General features: G+C 37.5%; 1 protein-coding gene across 4 annotated transcripts in view; it reads right to left on the reverse strand.

The window, feature by feature from the left end:
- Positions 1-25,047, reverse strand: part of DNAH11 (dynein axonemal heavy chain 11) — a 179,008-nt gene that overhangs the window by 64,243 nt on the left and 89,718 nt on the right. For all 4 annotated transcript variants that reach the window (XM_060685695.2, XM_034402384.3, XM_034402387.3 and 1 more), the window contains 6 exons: positions 24,158-24,320; positions 21,996-22,119; positions 20,848-20,990; positions 19,059-19,220; positions 10,334-10,567; positions 2,708-2,854 (listed from right to left, as the gene is read on the reverse strand). In XM_060685695.2, the coding sequence (XP_060541678.2) occupies positions 2,708-2,854; positions 10,334-10,567; positions 19,059-19,220; positions 20,848-20,990; positions 21,996-22,119; positions 24,158-24,320 (973 nt within the window). The remainder of the gene's footprint in view (positions 1-2,707; positions 2,855-10,333; positions 10,568-19,058; positions 19,221-20,847; positions 20,991-21,995; positions 22,120-24,157; positions 24,321-25,047) is intronic.

The following is a 25,047-nucleotide window of genomic DNA, read 5'->3' on the forward strand; positions in this document are numbered from 1 at the left end:
GGGTGTGGTGTGGCTTGGTGGGCGTGGCTTGGTGGGCGTGGCAGGGGAAGGATACTGCAAAATCCCCATTCCCTCCCCACTCCTGGGGGAAGGATATTGCAAAATGTCCATTCCCACTCCACTCTGGGGCCACCCAGAAGTGGTATTTACTGGTTCTCTGAACTACTCAAAATTTCTGCTACCGGTTCTCCAAACTGCTCAAAATTTCTGCTACCAGTTCTCGAGAACCTGTCAGAACCTGCTGGATTTCACCCTGCTTCAGATGCTTCTACCACCAGTTGAAACATGGAGGTGGGTAGGGGGTGGGGTGCCCACTGGGAATTATTACCATTGAGAGTTGAAAATACACCAGTTTTCATTTTCTTAGCACATTAGCAAGAAGTTATAAAATTAACCAGGGAAGAAAGGACTGACTTCTGTTAGTCAAGGGCCACACAGTACCTATGGACTGATTAAAAATGCATGAGCATATTTTATAAAATAAAAAGAAAGCATGCCCAGTGCTACTAAATTATATAACACAAAGATACTGTATATATGGATGGATGGATGGATGGATGTTGGATGGATATATATATAAACATGTAGATTAATCTGTGTAAATTAGCACACATTTTTAAAGCAGCTTCAAATTAAAATTATATAGAAAGATATAATCAATTCAAAGTCAATTTAAAAACATATTTTAGAAAAACTAAAAGATGAAATAAAATATATGAGCTACAGGGGTGGGTTCTACTTACCTTTATTACTGGTTCACAATGGGGCCGTGCGCGCTTGCTTCACTTGCGCGCATGCGCACTCTTCTGCGCATGCACAGAAGTATTTTGATGATGTCAGGGTCAATGGGCAGAACCTTCCACCAGTTTTACTACCAGTTCTATAGAACCGGTATGAACCGGGGGCAACCCACCACTGATGAGCTACTTCTTACACTCATGAACAACAGTCTCATTCCTGCAAACTATCCTAGCATGGTACTTAGCTTATGTTAATCACATCGTGAATTGAGTCTAATTACTTAATTAAGTATTTGGAAATATGCTGGTAACATCCCCTAACATTTCTAAAATCATCAGAACAATCTGTAGTGGGGGCCCCATGTTGTACAGGAACAGGGTTTTCCATAGTTGTATAGTATCAGTCCTATTGATTTCCAGTTTAGTCCAGTTTAATCGGAATATTATTCTGTTTTAAATAACATGATATCTATTTCATAGTTTCTTGTTCTCATTAAGAACAAGAAACTAACTAATCTGCTTGTCATCCAGTCTGGCAGCTTCAAATTTATAATCTGAATTAAATCACTGGCAAAGAGAAAAGAAGAATGGAGAAGAATTAATACGATAGAATACAAAAAGGACAGAAGTGTGACAGGAATGATATCTTAGATATGAGACTTGGTACCCAGACCAACAAAAATTCAAAACCACCAACTATATATTTCCTTATTATAAGTACAGCAGGGAGCCTCTTTCAGTCTGATATATCATAAAGGTGTTAGGAAAAAGACTCAGAAAATCTCAGCTTAATGTTGGATCCAAACTGAAAATAACTCACTTGCTGAAAGTTTTGTACTATAAGCCCTCTCTGTAAATTTCATCTCTGTAAATTTGGCTAAAAAAATTATATGAAATTCAGGGGCAACTTGCTTTTGATTTAAGCAGTTACCAAAGGTCTGACATTAAGTCAGTTCCCATTTGCCCTTCTTTGTATGCTACTTAACCCTATCCACAAATCACCAAGCCACAGTCCTTTTCAGAAAACATTGGCAATTGGCCATCAAGGACCAGAAAACATTGCTAGTGTGTGAACAAAAACATATATACTTGGGGGAATATCTATGTGTATATTAATGAGTATATTAATTTTTATATGTCTGTGATTTAGGCTATTGTGATCCTTGCCTTCCTAAACACTTTAAGCCATCTGTCCTAATTTATTAGTGATTGAAATAGTAGAACAGATCAAAGCAGGAATTAACAAGCTTCATGCCCTTTCATTCACAATGATCCAAAAATTTCTGGAATTCTGTGTGAAAATAGTTATTTGCTAGCAAACAATAGTACACTTACAAAAATAGGTTAGTTTGTAAATGTGCTTTTAAGTTATATCTAGTTTGGGGTTAAAATAGAATTGATTAATAAAGCTAACAACGACTTATTTTTTAAAGAAAATGTTCCAAGTAACACCCCCAATGAAAGAAGGAATTGAAGAAAGAAGAAAAGATGAATTGAATAAGCCGAAGAATAAAGGATCTGAACAATAAATATGGAACCTCGGCAAATATATCATGAAATGAAAAATTTGAAAGTGAAGATGCAAGTCAAAGGAATGAACTTCAAGAACAATTGAACTGTTCAATTGAACTTAAAAAAAAACCTGAAGTGCTCAGAGATGACTCTCTGACCTTTCGTGTATTGCATACTAGTCTGATTCTCAAGATCCCCATCCATTATATGCTTGAATGAGCTTCATACTTATTGTTCTTTCATATCATTAAAAGAACTAAAAGGTTGGAAAAATGCATAATGTAAAGAAAGGTCAAGTGGTAATCATGGTGTGAAATGCTGAAACATGAGTAAGTATAATAATTCTTTAGATTTTACGCTCCCTGGAGAGGTAGGTGTTCAAAATTGTTCACCTACAAAGGTTTATTCTGTGCTAAATATAGCTCAACATGACTAAATTGTGGAATTATACTGACCTTTTGCTCCTCTGCATCAGCAATGGCCTTTTCCTTGCTCACTTTCTCAGTCTGAAGCCCTATCTTAGTAATCAAAGCTTCAGCATCTTGATTTCTCAGTTGCAGCTCTGCTTCTTGAGAAGCAAGTTTGTATTTTAAGTCTTCTACCTATGGCAGAACAGCAAAGGCATTTGTTTGAAGAAAACATTCAGCATAGGCAGCTTTTTAAAATGTGGTTACAAAACATCAGGCTTCAGATACACACCCAAACACATTAGACCATTCAGATAGAAGCTTCAGGAAGAAATGCAAGCGTGCCTATGAATTCACTATTCAAGGCTCAGACAGTGTGAATAAGACTTTGAAATGATCATTCTTGGAGCAACAGACTAAGAAGAACTATTGATTGCTTCCTGAAAGGCTGCACTCAGAACAAGAATCTCCTCCTTAGCTGGTTCAAAAGTGGCTATTATAGGACACCTGTCCTTTTCCTGTTTGTTACCTATACAAGTCGTCCTCAACTTACAATCACAACTGAGCACAAAATATATACTGCTAAGTGAGAAATTTGTTAGGTGAGTTTTGCTCCAGTTTACATTTTTTCTTACCACATTTGTTAAGTGAATTAGTGCAGTTGTTAAATTAGTAACATAGTTGTTAAGTGAATCTGACTTCCTCATTGATTTTGCTTGTCAGAAGGTTGCAAATGTGATCACCCGACTCCGGGATACTGCGATTGTCATAAATATGAACCAGTTGTCAAGCATCCATATGGAAATCATGTACCCATAGGGATGCTCCAATAGTCCTTAAGTGTGAAAAATGATCATAAGTCACTTTTTTCAGTGCCGTTGTTACCTCAAATGGTCACTAACACATTGTTGTAACTCAAGGACTACCTGTACAGATATCTAAGCAGCATAAATATGAATGTCTATTGTTTTAGAAATTGAAGGCAAACATTTCTTTTTTATATTTTAGATACTGTTTGCACAATTACTAGTCTGAAATCATGAATCCAGTGAAGAACTAATAGTACACATCAGGGGTGAGTTCTACTTACCTTTACTACCAGTTCGCAATGGGGCCACGTTTGTTTTGCTTGTGCGCATGTGCAGAAGCATTTTGATGATGTCAGGGTCAATGGGCAGAGCCTCCTGCCGGTTTTACTACCAGTTGTATAGAACTGGTGTGAACCGGGGGCAACCCACCACTGGAACACAAGTGTATATGCCCGCCCACCCCCACTGTCCCCTATACAAGTATGAACTTTAAACACTTTGTCACTATCTCTTGGAAAACAGGCACAACAAATGCTATTGATATTCTACATTCAGAATATTGCAGAAGATTAAATCTGCATTTGTATTAAATTACTAATGCCTGAAGTCTCTACTATTTTCCTTAATATTTTAATTTTGGAAGCAATTTTCCTTAATAGGTATTTCTGCATGCAATTTTTATTAATGTGAATATTTTGAATTTTTTTCATTTCAGTAGTTACTAATATATATTTTCTCTATAATATGTGCATGTTTAGTGGTAAAATCTTAACTATGCACATTAACACATTTGCATATAGGCTAGAGATTGGGGTTTTCACATTAAATTATGAGCAGAATAAATTATTATTCATGTTCATTGAAAACTAGTTGCTATAAATATATTATAAGAAAGGCTCTATGTCTGTCAAGATTCTCAGTCATCCAGTTGTCTCAAAGATCTTTTTTCTTAGGCAAAAGGCAATTGGACTATTTTTTCCTTGAGGAAGAAGAAAATGTTTTGTTACCCCCACCATTCAGTCTCAACTGTCTGTATCTATCCTTCCACTCACCCACCCCATCACAACTGATGAAGCTTCTTGGATGAGAAGAGAAACATTTTCTTGTTCTTCCTCAAGGAAAAAAAACAGTCCACTTGCCTTTTGAAGAAAAAAACCATTTTTTAGACAAGAAAGGTTCTTGTTTTTCACATAGCACTAGATCAAATATAAGAAATCTGAGGTTCTCCAAACACTGATGATTATATGTTAGCACGTTGGTGTTGACTCTTAGTGACCACATACATTTTCTCCAGAATGATCTGTCTCCAACCTGATCTTACAAGATTTTTTATCTGAGCACCTAACTGCTGCTACAATGGTGTCCACTTTTGATGCTGGTCATTTTCATCTTCCTTCTACCTTTCCTTCTGTCTTTCCCAGCACTCTACAACTTTCTCTAGACAGTTAGGCATGCATAATGTACATAATATGTTCAAAGTGAGATAATTCGAATCTGGTTATTTGTGCCTCTAATGAGCTGGGTTGATCTAGGTTGATTTGTTCAATGATCCATTAATTTGTTTTCTTGGCAATCTATGATATCTTTAGGAGGCTTCTTCACTACTAAAGTTCAAACGTATCAATACAGCTTCTTCAAAGTCCAATTTTCATTCTCATATAATGTCATAGCAAAAATGCACATTACCACATCTGAATATCTTTTCCAAGACTTTCATTGCTACTTTATTAAGTATCATACTGTATATGCTAATCTGCAGCATATTTCTTGACTGCTAGTTCCTTTATTGTTGGTAATCAATGCTACAGGAAGCTGATACACTCAACTTCAATATCTTCATTCTCAGTTCTAAAAGTGGTTGGTATTCTGCAAATATTACTGGACCAAAGCTAATCAGCTTTAACAGCATATAGTTAACAGTCATGAAAAAAATATTTGCAGAAGTTAGAATTAAAAATTATTTAGACTATCAGAGTTTCCTGTCCTTGCATTGATTACATAGATTCCAAATAAACACAGATGCAAATGTTGCAGATATATCTTGATTAGGTTTCCAGGAGCAATTCAAGATGCTAGTTATTACCCTATTTCCCCAAAAATAAGACATCCCCTGATAATAAGCCCAATCAGGCTTTTGAGCACATGTGCTAAAATAAGCCCCCCCGAACATAAGTCCTCTCTGAAAATATTTAAACACAGAGCTGGAAATCAGGTAAGACGGCAAGAGGAGCCTCATCTTGCTTCACTTGCCCCAAAATAATAAGACCTCCCCAAAAATAAGGCCAAGCGCTTATGTTTTTATTGCCATCTGAACCCCCTGACTGTGGAGAGGGCTATTTCCACCTGAAAATGGAGGCTGGTTCATGGCTGCATCCTGTCGGCTAAGGGGGCTAGACACCAGTTTGGCCACTGTGAGAGGGTGGCCTGGTGTCGGGGCCTCCTGAGGGCTGAACCGGGATGTGTTTACACATATGCACTTTACCAGCGGTGGGGACCTGACCATCGGACCAACCGCCGTGAGAGGGCGGTTTTTGGACCTGATCCCTGGACGCTGTTTGTATGCACTGGCTCCATTGCTGCCATTTCACCACAAGAGGGGGCAGACCAGCTGACCTAATCACCGTGAGAGGGTGGTTGGATCGATTTTCCCCCTTGGATTGTGGTTGTCGTGGATTTGGACTGTGTCCTCTGTTGTGAGGGGACAGTGGACTTGGTCCTGTGAATATGTTTTTGAGAGTCCCCATTTCTCTGTCTTCTCCCCTGTCCTTTTTTAAGGACCCTCAGGATATGGTCATGTTTATCCGCTATGATCAAAATGTACTCAGCAGCGGAGCTTCTTGGTCTGCTCTTGCAGGCTTGGCCCTCCACTCTATTGAGGGCCTACCTCGATGACGGGCTTTGGAACGCCGAGAGGTGGCATGCTGCAAAGAGGGGGTTGCGGGTTTTTTTTAAAATTGTCTTTGTCTAATCTTTTAAAGGGTTTGGGGATGGAGGAGGGGGGTGGGATTGGAACTAGGGTCGTGGGTTTGGGGGATAATCCACCAAGGGGAGGGTTGGGCCAGGCCATGACACGTGGCGGGGCGGGTGGGGGATCCGGGAGCAATGGGGGGGGGGTCGAGCTTGTCCAGACTGTGTCTTTACCATCGGTACTGTGAGTGGGAGGGGTAGATATGGCAGGAGCAGGGGGCCATATCATGTTAAGGGAGCACGCACCCGCTGTCTCCAAGCGGTAGGGTGCTCCGGCCCCCAAGGCTCCACTTGTTCTCCAGGTTGCACAGACCCTCAGGGCCCGGGCCTTCGTCTGATGTTGTGCAATGCCAGGTCCATAGTAAATAAAGCCCCCCTCATCTGTGATCTTGTTCAGGAGGGGGGAGCGGACCTGGCGGGTATTACGGAGACCTAGTTGGGCCCAGAGGGAGGAGTCCCTCTGGTAGAAATGTGCCCACCAGGCTTCCACGCATTCCATCAGCCGAGGTCACAGGGGAGGGGCGGGGGAGTAGTGGTTGTTATTAGAGAAGGCCTTAGGCCGAAGGAGACCACTGTTCCTCAGACGGCCGGTTGTGAGTCCCTCCTTGTGAAGTGGGGCCATGGGGTTCAGATGGGCTTGCTGATCACGTACCTGGCTCCCTGCCACGTGGCAGCACCCTGCCCGAGCTACTCAACGTTATTGCCACAGTGGCGGTTGATACCCCCAGACTTATTAAGGTCATGGGGGATTTCAACCTGCCGTCTGTGGGTGAGGCATCTGAGGTGGCTCGGGAGTTCATGGCTTCCATGATGGTCATGGACCTGACCCAGCTAATTCATGACCCTACGCACACAGGGGGAAACACACTGTTTTTGTCTCTGGACAGTGGTTGAGTGATCTTGAGATAGGGGATATAGTCATCGAGCCCTTGTCATGGTCGGATCACTCTCTCATTCACCTTGACCTTCGAACCGCAGCACCCCGCTGCAGGGAGGCGGAACCGATAAGATGGTACAGCCCCAGGTGCCTGATGGAACCTGACAGGTTCCAGACGGAGCTTGGGCCAATCCCTGAGGTTCTGGCTCACGCCTCGACTGGAGACCTAGTGGCTGCCTGGATAGGGCGGCCGCTGCAGCTCTGGATCGAGTCGTGCCTTTGCAGCCTATGACCCGGCGCCGATCTTGCCTGGCTCCTTGGTTCACCGAGGAGCTGAGGGAGATGAAGCGCCGGAAAAGACGCCTAGAGAGTAGTTGGAGGGCTAGTCTTTCTGAATCGGACCGGACACTGGTAAGATCTCATATTAGGAATTACCTAGTGGTGATAAAAGCAGCAAAATGTACTCATTTTGCTGCTCTTATTGCGTTATCAGATAATCGCCCAGCCGCCCTGTTTAGGGTGATCCGCGGGAGGACCCCTTGGAGGGAAGAGCCAAGGATTTTGTTCAGTATCTGCATGACAAAATCACTCAGATTCGGGAAGGTCTGGACTCTGACTGGGTAGATCCAGCGAGGGTGACGGAGGCAGGTCTTGAGACTGTTATCTGGGATGAGTTTGATCCTGTGACCCCAGATGATGTGGACAGGATTCTGGGTAGATTGAACGCGACCACATGTTTGTTGGACCCATGTCCCTCCTGGTTAGTGCTGGCTTCCCGGGAGGTGACGCGAGGCTGTCTCCAGGGGATTATAAATGCTTCACTGGGTGAGGGTGTCTTCCCCGCCACCGTGAAGGAAGCAGTGGTGAGGCCCCTCCTCAAGAAGCCTTCCCTGGACCCGGCAGTATTGGCCAATTATCGTCCAGTCTCCAACCTTCGTTTTGTAGCGAAGGTTGTTGAGAGTGTGATTGTGGGACAGCTTCCCCAGTACCTGGATGAAGCGTCGTATCTGGATCCATTCCAGTTGGGTTTCAGACCTGGGTACAGCATGGAAACGGCATTGGTCACGTTGGTTGATGATCCCTGGAGGGCTCGGGACAGGGGTTGCTCCTCTGTCCTGGTCCTGTTAGATCTCTCAGCGGCTTTTGATACCATCGACCATGGTATCATGCTGCACCGGTTGGAAGAGTTGGGGGTGGGAGGCACCGTACTAAGGTGGTTCTCCTCCTTTCTCTCTGACCGGTCGCAGTCTGTGTTGACAGGGGGGCAGAGGTTGACCCCGAGGCCTCTTATGTGGGGTGCCGCAGAGATCGGTCCTCTGGCCCCTTTTGTTCAACATTTATGTAAAGCTGCTGGGCGAGATCATCCGTGGTTTCGGGGTAAAGTACCATCAGTACACTGACGACACCCAACTGTACATCTCCACCCCTGACCATCCCAACGATGCCCTTGAAGTGATGTCCCAGTGCCTGGAGGCCGTACGGATCTAGATGGGGAGGAACAGGCTCAGGCTCAACCCATCCAAGACCGAGTGGCTGTGGTTTCCGACGTCCCAATATAGTCAGCTGGTGCCATCGCTGACTATTGGGGGCGAATCATTGGCCCCCACGGATAGGGCTCGCAACTTGGGCGTCCTCCTGGATTCACGGCTGTCTTTAGAAGAGCACTTAACGGCTGTGACCGGGAGGATTTTTCATCAGGTTCGCCTGATCCACCAGTTGCGTCCCTTTCTAGATCGGGACTCCCTACGCACAGTCACTCATGCCCTCGTTAACTCTTGTCTGGACTATTGCAACGCTCTCTACATGGGGCTCCCCTTGAGGTGCACTTGGAGGCTCCAACTGGCGCAGAGTGCGGCCGCGCGGGTGGTTATGGGAGCGACGTGGAGTTCCCATGTAACACCTCTCCTGCGCAAGCTGCACTGGCTTCCGGTGGTCTTCCGGGTGCACTTCAAGGTTCTGGTTATCACCTTTAAAGCGCTCCATGGCTTAGGACCTGGTTACTTACAGGACCGCCTGCTACCACCAATAGCCTCCCACCGGCCAGTACGCTCCCATAGAGAGGGGCTCCTCCAGGTGCCGTCGGCCAAAAAATGTTGGCTGTCGGCCCCTAGGGGGAGAGCCTTCTCTGTGGGGGCACCTACGATCTGGAATGAGCTCCCCCCAGAGATATGGAGGATCCCGGATCTGAGCACCTTCCGCCCCGCGCTTAAGACTCTTCTATTTCAACAAGCTGGCCTGGCCTAAATCTTCCCCCTTTTAATGTGGAAATTTAAAATTTGTTTTAATTATAGGGTTATGGGTACGGCGTTTTAAACTGGATTTAAATTTGCTTTTGGATTTAATTTTGTTTTAAATATATTTTAATGTTTATATTGTATGTTTTTTAATCTTGGCTGTTCACTGCCCCGAGTCCTTCGGGAAAGGGGGCGGTATAAAAATTTAATAAATATAATATAATATAAATATAAGACAGGGTCTTATTTTCGGGGAAACACGGTACCTGTGAAACCTTCATAGCATAATTTTTTTTTGTTTTTTAAGTAGCTATTTCAGAAATAGCATGCTTTGGTTCATTGCTTGCTAAGTCCCTTGTTGGGATACAAAAAACAGATCTTCTATGTCCCAGTTTCTGCCTTATGGAATGATGGCCCTCTCCCTCCAATGTCCATCCCTTTGATCATATTTAAATCACATCTTAAAATCTGATTCTTTCTCCAGACCAGAATGGTAGGTAGATCTTCTAGGTTATTTTTTTGGTAGTGTGGGCATTCTGTTTCTGGATATTCATTTTGTACAATCTCTGCACCTATTATTAATTATGTTATGTTACATGTTGGCCAGAACTGGGATGGAGTCAGAGGGCCTATACATTACATTAAACAAACAAATATTTTAATTTCTCAAAGAGATTCTTAACATAGGCTCTAAAGATAATTCTGCTTTTAGATATTTCTAAATAATTATAAAACTATAACTCCAAATAAACAGCAGAAAAATACTATTTATTATCCAAAGACTTACCTGAGAAGCAGTTGTTTTCAGCTTTTGAATGCCATTTATAAGGTGTTCCTTATGTTGAAAAATTTTCTGAATTTTCTTCTCTAGAAGATTCTTGAAGAGCATTATTTGTTCTAGGAAGCTCTTAGGGGTTGTGTAATTATATCTCTTCTCATTTAATTGAAATTTTGCACTAATTTCATTCACACTAGCATGGGCATAGGCCATAAAATAGCAAATGGAGTCATATAACTGTGGCTGAAAGAAAAAAATATAAAATATATTTTAAATTAGAAGTAAAAATGGTGAAATGACTAAGTACAAAACTAGACACAATAGATATCCCTTTATGTTCATATCCAGGGTCAAGTTATTGTGCCAGATATCATCATTCAGGTCTTGGTTCATAGGCACCATTTTGAAAATCAGGCAAGGTTCTCAATTTGATACTCCCATATATACATTAGACTATTAGACCACTATATATCTATATAGTCATTAGCTATTCTTCTGAGAATTATAGAACTCAAATGCCACCTTATCTTATGTTATATTTATTTTATCTTTCTATCCATCCATTATCTATCATCCATCTATCTATCTATCTATCTATCTATCTATCTATCTATCTATCTATCTATCTATCATCTCTTGCCCCCAAATATAAACTCCAAAATTAGTTGGGGAAAGCAATGAGGGCCATATTGACATTGACAAATAATATGTTTAATCAAAAGTCAACAGATGACATTGGCATTAACCTGAAATGATTGTTTAGTCACAAACCTCACAGAAACTTTTTTTTAAAAAAGAATTTCTCATCAGTTCAGCTGTAAAAACCATGCTACATCTGGAATTCCCAAACAATGCATAATTGATGGGAGTTGTAACCCCATTAATTGGAGTGAGGTCAGAGCTGGGGCCAAAATACATGGATTAAACATATGCAGCTGCTTTAAAATGCAAATTGCAACACTCAATGGGGAGATGTTAATGGGATCTGAGCATGCATGGAGAGGGAAAATTTCATTATTTTCTAGATGTTCTTCAAGCATTAACAGGGAAGAAAATGGTTAAGTTTCCACTCTATTTGCTTGCTCTGATTCCATTTAGCACCATCCCCCCTCCCAATTACTGATGTAATTTGAATAAAATAAATAAATAAAACTCAGTGTTTCCAAATGTAGTTTACATCTGAGAAAGCATGAAAGCTTATGCAGACGAAATAGAACATGCTAGGATCCAGTAGAAGTCAGCAGAAAAAAACCAAAGGCTGTTGCTTAATTCCATCACCAGAACAGAGATCCTTTGACTAGTCAATTCGTAAGGGACTGATGGGCTTATTGGTCAGGTTATTATTCTGCCTCATTCATTGCTGATTAATTCAAACTATGTAGCTTTATTTTATACATTAAAATAATCCATGTAGAAAAACACATAATAGAATAAAAAAAACAATACTATTGATTCTTTAATGTAAAACTACATTTTACATAATATGCATCTATATGAAAGGATAATACAATTCATTTAGAGGTTGTACATTTATTTAAGAAATATTTGAAAATCTTGAAAATGTGACCCATTTGTTTCCAATATGTTCATTTTATTATATAGTAATGCATTAAAATGCTGCGGTATACACGTAAGCAATTTCCATTTTGTCCTCTATGACTTCTACCGTAGTTAACTTTCTAATTTGTGGAATCACATCTCCCTCATTTTAATGATTATTTATTGCACTCAGTTCAAGATGTATGCAGTTCAATTAATCAAGGGAAACTTAAAAATCAATTAATATGAATTAAATGAGCTACAGCAACTCTTAGGAAAGTCACACATAATTTACCAAAGCATTGTCAATAATGCTTAGAGATCTTTTGGAAAATTATTCATGAGTGATTGTTGATATAGCTAAACGTTTCAAGCCAACATAATTAATATTACAAAGAAGCTCATTTAGACAACTTGTAATTTATCTTTGGAACAAAACTTATTTTTGAACATGGCTTCTTTAATAAGAACTGCCTTTAAACTAGAATAATGGCACTGAGACTGAAATAAGGATTACATGACTTGGATGCAAAGTGACAAAACTCTCACTTTTGAATGGAAATGTTTCATGCACATTAGGACAAAAAATGACAGTAAGCAAAGTCTGCTAGACCTTAAATAGTTAAATTACTCCTCCTATCACTTTCTATTTTGCACACCCACACCCACACCCACACTCTATAGATGTTTATTAACAAGGAGAATTTTCTTCCAGAATTACTGGCTTCTGCCCAGCCATGATCCTTATGAGAGACATTTACGTAGCAGTTTTGAAAAGCCTTTGGTAACACTTTTATTTGTAAATCAGCCAGGAAAGAAGTGGGTTCCGGTAGAGCTGGAAGTGGCCTGAGACAACTTGTTCCAATGGGGCAAAATAACTATTGTTATCAAGCTTAACAAAATGGCACAGCATGGGGTGCATGCTGAGCCGCTGAGCCCAAGAGCAGCTGGTTGTAATTCACACTGTTTTTCACAAAACTCTAATCGTTCTGAGCAGACCGCTTTGATGATTGGTCTTCCTTGCATTTTCAATTTGTCACTTTCTCTTATGATAAGGTCAGCAGTGACAACACTTCCTGACATTAACAGCTGTGTCTTCTAAAAGGGTCATTGTGGAACTACTAATTGCAGTAATTTCATTAGCATAAATTATTTATTCCACTATTCAGTTATCTCCAAGGTTTTGGTGATGTTTTGTTCAATATTGCACCTTATTTTTTTTCAGGATCAGCTCTATCAAATCAAAAGGCAAATAATATTATGGCTAATTTGACCTTCGTTGGAAGTAAAATCTTGAGCTCTCCCTTTTATTTAATTTACAAATATTAAAAATAAGTGGATAAACTTATAATCAATAATACCTGTATTTCTATTATTCTTTTTAAAACAATCAGTATACTGGGAAATATACATATTTTAAATGAAACATGTTTTTCAAGCATCTCCATATAGCATGAACAGATCTAGCAATGGCAATCAATATTTAGGAATAATTTTCTATCCATGTTATATTCAGGTATTTAATCTAAACAAAGTATATAACAATAAGTAAGAAAATGGTCAAGGTCATGAACACATGACCAAATAATCTTGGGGAGACCTACCATGCATCTTCAGGGTCTCACTCTGCCATATTCTACAGCAGTTAGAATCATTTGAGGGACAATTGATCTCTTGTACTAAGCTGAACACAAGCAAAACCATCCTTTAAATTTAATGTAATAAAATTAGGAATTTAAGGGTGGAAACAGTTCTGCATGGCTCTATCTCTCTTGCATGAAATTTGAATAGAAGATCTTAACAGTTATGGATGGTCCTTCATATATATCCTTATGCATGTAAATGGTGCAGTATATGCATATTTTTTAAAGAAAAAAATGGTCCAGCATTAACAGCTATGTATGGCATAGAATTCTACATCATGAGTTCCATTTCTGAACAAATAGTTAATAAGGTCATCAAATTGTCTAGTTAATTTGGAAAAAAAGAAATAGAAGAGAAAAAGAAAGAGAAAAGAAAGAGAAGGAAGGAAGGAAAGAAGGAAGGAAGGAAGGAGGGAGGGAGGGAGAGAGAGAGAGAGAGAGAGAGGGAGAGAGAGAGAAACTCATTGCTTCCGATTATGTGCATGAAAAATTGCTATTCTGGCAAAAATTTCTGGACTGAGGCCAAAAGCTTCCTTTTGGCTTTTTCATTGAAATAACTTCCATCCATGTATCACTGCTGCATATGTGAGGCTTCTGCCAGCAATGTCATAAAATGATAAGCCCAAACACTCATATGAAAAGCCCATGGGCACATTTTTCCTCTTTGATTTGAGGATAAGATACAAAGTTGGCAGCAACTTTTTAAATTTTTATATACAATTTAATCCACTTAAATGTCCCACCATTGCTTGGCTTTTATAGCCTCTCAATACATGCAGTTTCTATGGCTTTTAAATCATGGGGTTGGACCAATTAGAAGTTGAATGAAGGTTCTACTAATGAATGTAATTATAGATCTCGAATCTGTTGTCTCAAGTTTACTGGATAATATAGCTTATGCACTCTAATGACCATTATATGTGGTCAACTGTCCTTAACAAATGGAAATAAATGGTTTCCCCTAGATATTTAAAATCAGTGTACAATAGATAAATTGTATAAATTAAGAGAGAAAGCCAGATCACATCAATAAGCCCTCAGCTGACAGAAAACTCCACACAGAGGAAACATTATTTTTTTCCTTGCAGTAGTTAAATACCATCTTTCGAACAGGCTAGTAAAAATCATTACATGCAATACAAAGTTCCCTAAACCACACTCTCTTGTGGATATTTACTTGAAACAAATTCCATTATTTTTCTAGATTATCCAATGCAAATTTGTTTCTTCCCACTCCCACCATTTGATCTACTTGAACCTGTTGCTATTTTCTGTTCAATTCCTACTTGTAAAATTCAAAGAGTGAAATTAATTTGGGATTAAAAACAATAGGGAAAATGCTGTTGGCTTGTATATTTCAGGCACTGCTGTCTCATCTCGTTCAGTATTGAGCCAAGTATGGCTTTCTTCCTACATCATTGAAGAAATTAATGAAGAAATTCTGAAGAACTAATAATATCCACTTTGGGAATTAAAAAAAAAAATAGCAATAGTAACAATTAAAATGGGATAATTAATTTAATAACTAACTGAATATATTTTTTAACAGATGGTACCCAAGAAGCAACAAAATCTTATTACAATTCTTGAAGATATTGCTTGGACTTTAGCAACTTTACATTGTCTCTTCTGGTACTACTTTTGTACAGCTTAATCTTAATCTTAATTCTTAAAAATACTAAACCATGATAAACAAATATTAAAAATATTAACCATGATAAAAATAGCAGCAGTGTGTGTTTGTGGGTGTCACAGCAGATTATCAAAACCTATGTACAAAGTTAATGCACTCAGGAAAGATTTTGTTGAAAAATTCTGTTTCTAGACTAAAACAATTTATATATTAATTGTTCATATAATACTATTGTTAAATTAAATTGTAATTTTACATAATGATTGGATCTCTGCATAATGATCTATATTCTTTCCCCTCCCCAGTTAAAACCACATAGAAAGGAGAAAGCTTAAATAATGAGAATTCTTAAGGTTAACATACTAGGATTGAGATAGCAAGATTTTTAACTGTATTTTTTTATCCCCAAAACATGTTTAGAATATGCTACATCACTGCTGATCAAATAAACTTGAATTCATATATACTATGATGTACAGACACATCACAAAACATCACATACAGACACATATATAGACAAATGCACTGTATATACATGCACTACATATATGCACACATATACCCAGGTCTCTGTGCATAGTCAGCAGAACCCACATTCTAAGAAATAATGTATTATTTGGATTAATAGATACTGATTAAAATTAGTTGTCTGTAAAGTTTGTATTTTTAAAATTAATTGATCTCTCCATCTGCACTTATTAACCATTCTCACCATCATAGAAAAATTGTTTAATAAAAGCACATGTACACATTCATACACATAGACATATTTTCCCTCCTCCAGCAAAAAAGTAATACTAGCAAGAAAAAGGTCTGTGCATCAAAACATATATAGTATGACTAATTATTGATATATTCTCAAAGCCATACATATAGACACTATAGGTAAAATCTGCTAGATTATACCAAAACTATAGGCCATAATGTACACAACATTGTAACAGTACTTTCAAAATATGTTGCCCAAGATCACATGGCAGAGAAGCAGCACAAATCCAGGAAAAACTGCTTTAAGCAGTTGTAAACAAGTGTTACATTAGCAATCCCACCTTTACCAAAGCATCTTTTCCCTCTGAAATCTGAAGCAAAACTGCATTTTGTTAGACTTTTCTTTTGTGAATTTGTATAATCCATTTTTTAGCTGTCACTATTACCATTTATAATATCTTGTAGCACATGTCCATAATTTAACTATGTGCTATGTGAATAAGCTTAAAAAAAATTATTCTCCCTTATTTATTATAATCTTCGATTATCATTTTTCTTTGAATTTTCCCATATTTAGCACTGAATTATAAAGGATGGAGGATGGGGAAAATGCCCTATTAATCATATGGTTCATGGTATGCATATATTTATATAGTTCTTACCATTATTCAGGGGTGGGTTCTACTTATCTTTATTACTGGTTTGCAACGGGGCCGCACGCGTGCGCTTGTTTCACTCATGTGCACAGAAGCTTCTGCGTATGCACAGAAGCATTTTGGTAACGTCAGGTTCGGTGGGCGGGGAGTCCCGCCGGTTTTACGACCGGTTCTATAGAACCGGTGTGAACTGGGGGCAATCCACCACTGCCATTATTGCCTGATTTTCATAACTAAGAAGGCCAATCTTTCACAAATAATAATAAAATTCTCAAAGAGCTGCTTTGGGTTGCCAAATATTATAGTTGCCATTATTTGTGTTCACATGGTTCTGAAATATCATTTAAAGATGCTGTGAACAGAAATATTCTGAATATGGTTCTTTTGCAGCTTCTGTGAAATTCTGAATATGGTTCTTTTTGCAGTTTCTGTGAAATTCAACTTCTTTGCATTAGCTGCATTCTTGGCCAAAATTTTATTGTATTACATTTGCTAGAACTGAAGTTTCTCCTTGGTTAACTGCCACAAGTAAAAGTGTATAGTGTGAAAAGGAATGCAATATTGTGTGTGCATTTATCATTTTAATACTAATATTGACCTTTGTTTTATTAATTTAGTTTTAATGGCTCATGCAATGGCTTTATTTTTCATGTATAACTCAAGCAACTTTTAAAATCTAGAGAGTCAAAAAGTGTATTTTTAGAAATCCTGCTTATATTTCAGCCAAATTTGTTCTATATGTATGATAATTTTAAATAATATTTTACATAGAACAATCAGTTAATTATCTTTATCCTCATTGCATCAATTTATAAAACTGATGTAACAATATATAATTCTAATCATATTTCTACAAAATTAACTTTATGCATGCAAATGGGCACACACACACGCACACACGGAGACTCTGGATGGATATAATTGGAACCAAATAGAGCAGAACCGACCGGGAAGCGATAGGACTACAATACTATCCAGGAATCTTTGAAAAGTTATTTGCATAGTATGCTGTAGGAAAATCAAGACAAGTCTCTCTACGGCCAGTAGATGTCATTGGTCACTCTTTTTAATCTTACAGAATCTGTTTTGTTGTAGCATTGGCAGAAGGATAGAATTGAAAGAAAAAGAAGAAAAAGATCTAAGTACCAAACAAATCTTCTGTTTAAATAGTTTCTAAATCTTTCTATGTAAAAATAAAAGTTTTGAGACCTATTTTTCAAAAGAAGGAGTTATATTTGTTGTGGCTGATATGTAGCAAAGGGAGAAAGTTATAGTACATTTACTGAGCAAGAAACAGCTTTTCCATCTTGGGTTTGCTGTTGGGTTTGCTATGGGTTCTCTGGTACACACATTGGTTGTGTGTGTCACTTTTTAAAAGATAGTAACACACAATTTAGCACTATTCCATCTAGCCAATTTCCTCCTGTTTCGCTTCAGAATAGATCTTGTATGCAATCAGGTGTATCATTCCTCTATCAAGTTAAAACATTAACTATATTTCTAATCAGATTCTTATTTGTTTTATCAGAAAGAAAGAAAGAAAGAAAGAAAGAAAGAAAGAAAGAAAGAAAGAAAGAAAGAAAGAAAGAAAGAATGAATCACTTGGTTATTTTACAATTGTTGGCTTTACAATAAAAGAAACCCTTCTATAACAACAATGAATCTTCTATTCTTATATTACTCTGTCATCAGAATTGACATCAAGTCATCTTTATTTTTTCTTTAGTGTTTAATCAACTTGTTGTTACTTAAAGTACTTTCTTATTCCATTTGGTCCAGGAAGAAATCATATATTAAATCTAACTAAAAATCTTGCACAGTAGAACATTTTTCCAACAGGATCATAATTACTCTTAAAAAATTATACAGGAAATTATTGTAAAAAAGGAACTCAATTTTAAGTTTTCATTTTAATCATAAGAGTTAAAATTCTGACTTATTTTTTTAATATTACAAGTTAGCATGAATGCATTTTGATTATTTTCTAATTAATTTTACTACCATGAGACAAAAAGTTAAAAGCACTTCTATTACTATTTCACTTGACAGGAAAAGGGATTGAAAATGTTCTGATATAAAGTGCCTACTTTTAAAAAATGATAAAATGTTCTGCTAGGTGAATTTCGAACACAATTTTTTATACCTTTTAAAACTTAGGAGTGGGTAATTGCAATTATGTGATAACGTTTTGTTTCTTCTATATTTATATGTACAACCAAACTTATGTAATTTTAAGAGAAATGCTTCTACTGAAACTCACAAGCTTTTTAATTTCAGATGATACTGTAAAAGCTCAAAAGGTCTATTAGGATCCTCGCATATTAGCTTCCTTTTCAATTTCATTTCTTCTTCTTTCACACTTTCAAAGCTATGTTGAAGAAATTGGCTGTATTGTAATACAGAAATATTGTAACCATAGTGAGCACTGCAGTTTTAGATGAAGGCAAATATGTGAAGAAACAATAAGTTTTTTCGTCTCCTAGCTTGTCTTATTATTGATCTCCCAGAGAGCTGTGTTGCTTTTGCATATGATTGACGAGCTTGAAATTCTGTACCTTAATCCCAGGCATCTCCTCAATGAACCTCCTGCTGACGGATTCCAGGGCCTCCTGTGGCCACTCATGAAACCAGTCAATAGCTGTGCAGTTAACTATGGCTGGGAACTTCCGAGCTCTAACTCGCAATGTGGAACCGACAGGAGAAAAACACAAAATGATCTGTACAGATGAAGAGAAGCAAAAAAGAAAGGGAGAAAGAGAGAGAGAGAGACTGAAGCATAACATGGTAATCAGAGAGAATAATGCAGTCAACTGTGGTGGCAATGAGCCATTGCAACAAAAATGCAATTTACCTAGCAGCTAATGAATTTAGGCAAATTAGGATTTTAACTTCAGAAAATCGTGTTTTATTCACTTGCACTGGGTTTTGTACAAATCCTGTATTTGATGCATTTGTAGGTTGCTTCCTGGTTGAGAGCAATATCAGTTAATAAGGCTCATTTGTGTTAATCGGTGATGCTAAAACTTAATTCAGCATTCAGTCATCAGAGCAACCCATCTGACATAAATCACTTCTAGACTTCTGATTCCGTTATGGTTCCATGTGATTAAATATGTAATTCCATATTTAATGCAATATGTCCATTCTTGTTTGGCTACATTTTAATGCAGATATTGCCATTCTTCAAAAGTTCCTAGCAATATTAGAAAACCTTGCACAGCCAAATAATTGCATAGCTATTTAAAAATTTTAAAAACTTAAATTATATTTAGCTATCCACATATTCCAATCATACAATTTTATTTTGAAAGAGAAATATATTTTAAAGGAGGCTGTTATGCAATAATGCTTTGAAAAAAAAGCTCCCTCTGCTACTATTCCCTTTTATTTTTCCTTTTCCTTTCTACAGTTACAAAGGTTACAAAAGTTTCTGAATAAATTAAGTGACACATCTTCTCCAATCTATGGCTTTACTTATGACCTGTTGGAAATCTGCATTGATACAGCTGCCTCTGGAAAAAATAATTTTGCACAGTAAGGCATCTGAGAAGTAACAGCAAGGCAAGTATGTTTCAAAAGTTTTTAAAAAAAACTGTAAAAACAATGTTTTACATTGGAATTATGAACTAGTGGGAACATTTGAGAACCAAATAAGGACTTATCCTATGATGGAATATAATGAAACTTTTCAAATTCTTGGTGCCATATTACTATCCTGAGAAATGTTCAAGATCACCTGCTGGAAATATTGCTGCCAAATTTATAAGACATTAATACTTATGAGATTTCCTTATCTCATCTTGAGATCTCCTAAAATTTTGTATGGGATCAATAACATCTCAGAGATTCTCCACTTAAACCATGAAAGACTCAGTGACCAACAAACATATTGATCGTTTTTTGAAATTAATTTAATGAGTCATCAACTTTGAGAAACATCCCAATATGCATGGAAACTATTTTTCCATTGTATCAGAGTGATTAGAGAATATCATATTCTGATTAATTTACATATCAGATTATTGGTAAAGCTTGTAACTGAATTTTCTATATAAGAAATATATGGAGGCAGACAGATGGTGAAAGGGTTATCCTTCTTTCTCAGACCTTGATTCATAATACTTTCTATGCAAATTTTAAAAAAGAAAACTAAACTCTGTAGGCCTTCATTGGGTGGAAGACTGAAATTGGCAAACTGGCTGAGAAATTATGCGGTAAATCACAGGTTAGTTTAGTTTATAGTTATCCCTGAATCAGAAAGCAGCAATAAATTTTTACGGAATTACTGAGAGAGATGCAGTAAACATATGCTGTCCTTGTAATATTGGAAGAATTAATTCTTACTTTGAGTTGCAGTTGTACTCTATCTAAGAAGAATTTCCAACAGTTTTCTCTAGTATCAGTAAGACCAAGTTCATGTATTTCATTCTTCATTCCTGCAATAATGCTATCTGTATCTTCATCGGTGAACAGATCTGGAATTTCTCCTTGATTAAAACAGATAAGTGTTGCAGGGAACCAATATAAAAAAGAATATACATGTACTTAATGTTCATATGTATCTAATAAGAATTTCTTATTTCAGCTATAATGTTCCTTACAGTTAAGAGGGCTACTAGTTCAGTTTTAAAAAAGTTATTGTTAGAGTTCCAAGTAACACCCCCAACGAAAGAAGACTCTGAGGCTAGATGTTCCTCAAAGTTCCATTTTATTAGAGATGTCATACTGGCACATCTGGGATTACCCAAATCTGAAAACTTCCAGGTTTTCCCACCCAAAAGTAAGTCCAAGTCCCTTCCCCAGTTATAATTATATAGAGAAAAAAATTATAGATTCAAAATAAGCTATTAAATATAAATATTTATTTATTACAAAGAATCATTCACTTAACTTAAACATACATGGAATTTCTTTCTTTTCCTTCTTTATTTTGGAAACTTATTTTGGAAACACACCTTCCAAATATATATATATATATATAGGTTAATACATTTCTATGCTTTCTAAAACATGGTTTCTTGTAACTGTCCTTAAAGGCTAACATCACTACAAGGATTAGTTTTTCTGTGTAACCAATTAATACAAATAGTGTTATATATACTTATTTTCCTGGTTAAAATGCTAGTATTTAAACTGTCACAGTTATTCCACTATTAATCTAAAGCATTCACATCAACTATGCTTTTTTCACTCCAATAGAGTTGCAATGTTTAACCTATCTATCCATTCAAAACAATCAAAGTGAGCCAGTAGGAATATATACCTATGCACTATATAACCTTAAGATTGGTTCCCAAGAAATAACATGGGTAGTTTTCAAACAAACAATGCACAATATTGAATTTAGTAGGCTTAATAGATATTTTGTCAGAGGACACTCCACCCACTTTGGAAAACATCTCACAGATAAATAACCCCTTTTTAAAGTTCATTGAAACATCTGATAATTTGTCATTGAGAGAATCTCTCAAGAAATGTGTAGGTATAATCACCTGATGCCAACAAGTCATTAATCAGCACAAGAAAGTGTTCATCTGGAACTTGAGCATCTGTCAGCAAAAACACAGTGGGAATGTTCTTGGCACCTGTCTTGATATACAAACTGGCAAGATCTACCTGTAAGGGAAGGAGGTAATTACTCATGTTAAGTTAAAATACAGAAACTAGAAAGAGAGAAGCAACAATCAGTGGGAAAAATGCTAGTCATTCGAATGTATTGTTTTTGCATCTCATCATAATTTATATCCCTTAATGTGACTCATCACATTCCAGTGATCTTTTTGAAATCTATCATTGATTTGTTTTTTATATAATGGAAATAGAGAATTCAAATCTGATTGCTGGATGAACATGGAGCTTCTCATTATAATTCCTTCACTTATCCCAAAAGTGTCTGTTCATTGTGTTAAGACAGCACTAATCATGTTTGTATTGTTTTAAGTACATAGTTGAAATATTTTGAAAAATCACTTAAACTCAGAAGAAAGGTGCCTGCAAAAGGGTATCTCAATAGTTGTATGATAAAGTCTTATGTGCTTCAAAGAAGTAGATCTCTTATAGTTTTTAAAAGGCTATGTCATTGTGTAGTTTCATAATATTGCTACAGATAACTGACAGTAAAATAATTTGTAAACAACTCTTCTAAATGGGAAGGTAAATGAATACATTTATCCTTGCATACCTTTTTTAAATGGAAGGACAGTCTAGAACAAGGATGTCAAACTCAAGGCCCGCGGGCTGAATCCAGCCCGTGGGGTGCTTAAATCTGGCCCATGGGGAAATAGCAATAGAGCGGCTTGAGGTGCCATGCACCCCCCCAGCCCACGCTTTTGGCCTGGACAGCCTCCTGCAGCACCCTGCCGAATAAAACATGGCCTCCCGTGCCCCGTTTTGGCCGGCAGGGTGCTGCAGGAAGTGTCCCATCTCCCTCCCAGCTGGCCCACAAAGAACTACAATGCTGATATGGCCCTCGAAGAAATCCAGTTTGACATCCCTGGTCTAGAAGAATTGGTTCTCTCTCTTTGTTTCTCTGGAAAATCAGAAATTTAACATAATTTCCTTCCATCCAGATAATCTACTTCCATATTTTTCAGTGAACATGAGAAAACAAGATTTCTCTTCAAATAAATTCAAGTACAATAAAAGCAACAAGCTGTTTTAGAATTGAAAATGAAGATATAACAGGTCCCTTCCAGCCCTATGATTCTATGATTCTAAAAAAAGCTTCTGCCTTTAGGTTCAACCAGTAAGGAACAAGCACTGAAGAAACATGTCACAAACTACCATTTGGGTAGAGCAGCTATGAAGGCCTTAGAAAAGATACTCAGGTACCATGGTCTATTATACCTACAAAGATTTTAAAAAAGTGCATGCATGGCATTCACTGTGCTCTTCATGAAACAAAAATTGGATTATGAGAAGGAACAGTAGTCGTGATTTTGAATTTTGGAAATGGAGAAGTCTCCTGTGAATACTGATTAGCCAAGTAAACAAATAAATGGATCACTGAACAAGTCAATCCAGAGGTCTCAATTGAAACACAAATGAACAGGCTTAAATTATTATACTTTGAACATACTGTGCAAATACTTAGTTCTATAAACCACATTTTGACTTGATGTAATGCATGAATTCAGTGTTTGGTGCCAATCTCTTCATCCTGCTCTATCAAAATAGGAATGACAGATCTAAAAGTTCTCTACATTCTGTTTTCCTAAATCTAACAGCACATATTCTGGTGAAAAATAGCAGGAAGAAATCAATTATTCGTCTACTGCTTATAATAAAAGAGAGAGAGAAGAAAAAAAAAGAATAAAAGCTATTTATAAAAAATGTGAAAGCTGCTTCCAATCTTGAGGTTTCAAATAACATCATTCTCTAGAGCCGCATTCCCCAACTTTTATGGCCTTGCAGACTGGTGCGGGAGAGAAGGAGAGGGAATGGTTACATGCAAGCAGCGGAGAACGTGCAAGTGCACACAGCTCTATTTGCACGAGCAGCAAGCATATGCACCCGCTTGTACAAATGGAGCTGCATGTGTGCCTCAACCCCACTTCCACAACTTGGTTCCAAATGGGTTCCAGCCTGGTAGTGGGCCATGCTTGAGGTTTGGGGACCCCTGCTCTAGACAATTGAACAATAACAGTGGATATACCTTGAGATCCTCTATTGTGTAGTCTTTTCTCAATGTGATTTGAAATACTTCAAGAGAGCCAAGGTAGGCAGCTAGTCTTGATAAACTTTGTTTTCCGCTGCCACCCACTCCAATCAAAAGTGCATAACCACAAGAGGACTCCAAGATTCTGTTAATACGACACCTGTCATTGAAAAAAGAACAGCACATTAGTAGCTGCAGAATAATGTTGCAGTTCTCATGGGATATTGCATCTGGCTTGTGCAAAATAGAAATATTTGATTTACTTCAGATATATTAACAATTTTTCCTGATAAACACCATGAAAGATTTTGACACGTTATGATTATTCTTCTCTTAGTAATATATCCAATCTTTTCTCTGGGAGCTCAAAGAGGCACCTACAGATGATTTTACCCTTATAGCAATAGTCTTGTAAAGGAGATTTACCTGAAAAATAGAGACTGACTGGGAAATATCCCGTATGCTATGTAATCAAGTTAACAACAGCAAACAACCCATATCTATCATAGACATCTCAGTAATTTATCATCAATCTGTGACATCCATAAGGGTGTATATGTATGTGTCATTGTGTCAAAATTAACAAAATGGTTGATGAAAACTGTGAAGCAAGTTCTGCTCCCTTTTAACACATGCATGCTGTCACATGTACAAAAGGAATCAACCATCTGGCAACCATTGCAAATTTTAACACTTCCCTTGCTAGTGAAATGATCAGCAGGATTTTGTTTTTGGTCTTGCTGGAGAATAGATGAGCAGACTTGTGTGGATATGTATATATTATATGAAAGATAATAAGCAAACATAACAGTAAGGAAATATCTGATTTCAGATATCATTTTCATAAGGACATTATACTTGAGGCTACAGGGAATACTGAGGGCCAG

Source organism: Pantherophis guttatus, chromosome 4 (genome assembly GCF_059756535.1).
Source record: "Pantherophis guttatus breed Tessera chromosome 4, ASM5975653v1, whole genome shotgun sequence".
NCBI lineage: Eukaryota > Metazoa > Chordata > Lepidosauria > Squamata > Colubridae > Pantherophis > Pantherophis guttatus.